General features: G+C 38.9%; 1 protein-coding gene across 1 annotated transcript in view; it reads left to right on the top strand.

The window, feature by feature from the left end:
* Window positions 1-992, top strand: part of eif4eb (eukaryotic translation initiation factor 4eb) — a gene marked incomplete at its 5' end in the record, with an annotated part of 3883 nt that extends 2891 nt beyond the window's left edge. Inside the window, 2 exon segments of the mRNA XM_014013756.1 lie at window positions 147-286; window positions 364-992. Coding sequence (XP_013869210.1) covers window positions 147-286; window positions 364-478 — 255 coding nt within the window.
* Between the last annotated feature and the right edge of the window lie 1414 nt (window positions 993-2406).

Genomic DNA, 2406 nt, shown 5'->3' with positions numbered 1-2406 from the left:
GCTACCTTTCATTTTATTTTGATTTGTGTATTTTCTTGGTTTTCTTGTTTTTCATATTGTATATAGTTATTTTTTAATGAAATGAATAAATGTTTTGAATTGAAAAAATTGAATTAACTGAAACTGTGACTCCTTCCCGTCGACAGCTCCTGTGTTTAGTCGGAGAGGCTTTCGACGACTACAGCGACGACGTGTGCGGAGCCGTGGTCAACATTCGCAACAAAGGAGATAAAATAGCCGTCTGGACATCCGACTACGAGAACCGGGAGGCCGTGACACACATAGGGTGATGCAGATTCTCAACAAACATTCACTCTTTAAATGCAACACGGATATTTTACGCCGTCTTCTCCACGTCCGCAGGAGAGTTTACAAGGAGCGGCTGGGACTCCCCATGAAGATGACGATCGGCTACCAGTCTCACGCAGACACGGCCACCAAAAGCGGTTCAACCACCAAGAACAAATTTGTCGTTTGAGAAACGCCCCTCTGTGCCTCTTTGTCATTTCCTTGTCTTATTTGTCGTCGGTGCGTACGTTTACTTTGCTGCGAAAGACTCTGCGAAGCGCAGTCTGGAGAGGAAATTATTCTTCATGCCAAATTCACCAAAATCACCCGAGCACGTAGAAAAACCTGCACAACACATCACTAACGGCTGACGCTAACAATGAGAGGTATCGATTGTGGGTGATCTTCAGTATTCTTTTTACTCTGCTAAATAATTTACTTTGATTTGTGGTTTGTTTTGTTTTTGAATGGCAGGGATTTATAAAATGCTAAATTTGTATATTTCTCACCCATTTTTATTTTACTCAGCATTAAACACATTTAATTTATTATTTCAGTCTACCTTAATTACCTAAAACGTATTAGTTATTTTGTGCTTCTTTTTTTTTTTTTTGCCTTGAACTGTTTCAACCTTTTAAAAGTATTTCATGACCCATATTCATTTGAGTATTAATATAATTAAAACACTGGTTTTGCAATTCTCATCGATGCCGTTCTGTTTTAACTTTTTAAAAGCTTGTTATTGTTAAAAATTAAGACGCGGTTATTTTGAGCGAAGCGTCAAACCGAGTCAAATTGAAACCCACCCAATCTTAAAATGTCAGCATTAAAGGAGTTTTTAGAGAAAAGGGTTACTGTGGGGCAACATGACATCTCATTTCAGTGCATCGGCACCAGAACAGCTTTAAAAATGTCAGCGCGGCRTGACAAATGTCATCACGTTTTCCTGGGCGCCAGCAGGCAGCACATGTAAGAGCAGATCCTCCTTCGTGTGATGGAGCATTAAGAGAGTGGAGCCGTTTCATCTGCTACCTGTTGAAGCTGTGTGAGTAACCTTTAAAGGCCGGCTGATTTGTCACATGAGATCGCTCGGGAGGCGTGCGCGTACATGACAAATACAGTAATAAGTACAATCTGGTTTCAACCACCAACAAGGAAAGTCATTAACACTCCTCGTTTCGTCTCAAAGATACAATCTGAGGAGAGACCCCACTCCGTGGCACTCAGGGATTGTACTTGTTAACTGGATGTGCAAAAATGTTAAGGAACAATTGAAACAACATAACTGATGGCATCTTTGGGTCCGACGATCTAAATCTGTCATCTTAGTGATGGAAATTGGATTATCTGATGGTCATAATGTTATGGCTGGTTGGTGTAAAGCAGTTTCAGAGCTGATTTGACAACAGAAAAAAGAAGCCGGGGCCAAGTTTTCCTGTTTGAAAGTGGGACGTAGCTTTTTCTTTAGATCACCTGCTGCCTTTCAGACCAAAGATAAAGACTCGGATCATCTGATGAGAAATGATGGAGCTGTAATTGTTCTGTTGTTTCATGTTCTTACAATATGTGCATTCATTCTCTTAATTCATTTATTTCATTCTTTAAAGCAACAAAAGTATTCAAAAAACAAAGTAATTATTGAATGAAAAGGGTTCAGAGAGAAGAATAAATCTTATATCTGCCCCTTATAAAAAAACAACTTCAAACAACTTAAACTTGAACAATCTCCATATTTGAGAAAACAAAACTATTTGAAATCAAGAACAAAACAACAGAAGGAATCATACAAGTTTCGTGTGAATGATCTATTTACACAAAAAGTAGATGCTGGGGATGACTCTCAGCTACTACCAGACTGAATTTACTTCAACATTCTGCAAAACTGACATGGTTCTTGCTTTTTGTGTTGCTGAGGCTGAGGCAGCATCTTCAGATGGGTTGACTCTGGGGCTGACCCTACAGGCAAGATTTCAGGTGGGGCCCATTGTGGAGTGTCTAAACTTCACTGCCAATTTACAGACATTTACATCACAAATTAAATAGTTTTGTCCTTTTTTATATTTTCTTAGAAACCAGGTTGTCCATTTAAAATAGCTACATAATTGCATATATATATAT

The sequence above is a fragment of the Austrofundulus limnaeus genome, unplaced genomic scaffold, assembly GCF_001266775.1.
Source record: "Austrofundulus limnaeus strain Quisiro unplaced genomic scaffold, Austrofundulus_limnaeus-1.0 Scaffold105, whole genome shotgun sequence".
NCBI classification, from domain to species: Eukaryota; Metazoa; Chordata; class Actinopteri; order Cyprinodontiformes; family Rivulidae; genus Austrofundulus; species Austrofundulus limnaeus.
This window is presented reverse-complemented; position numbering and strand designations above follow the sequence as displayed.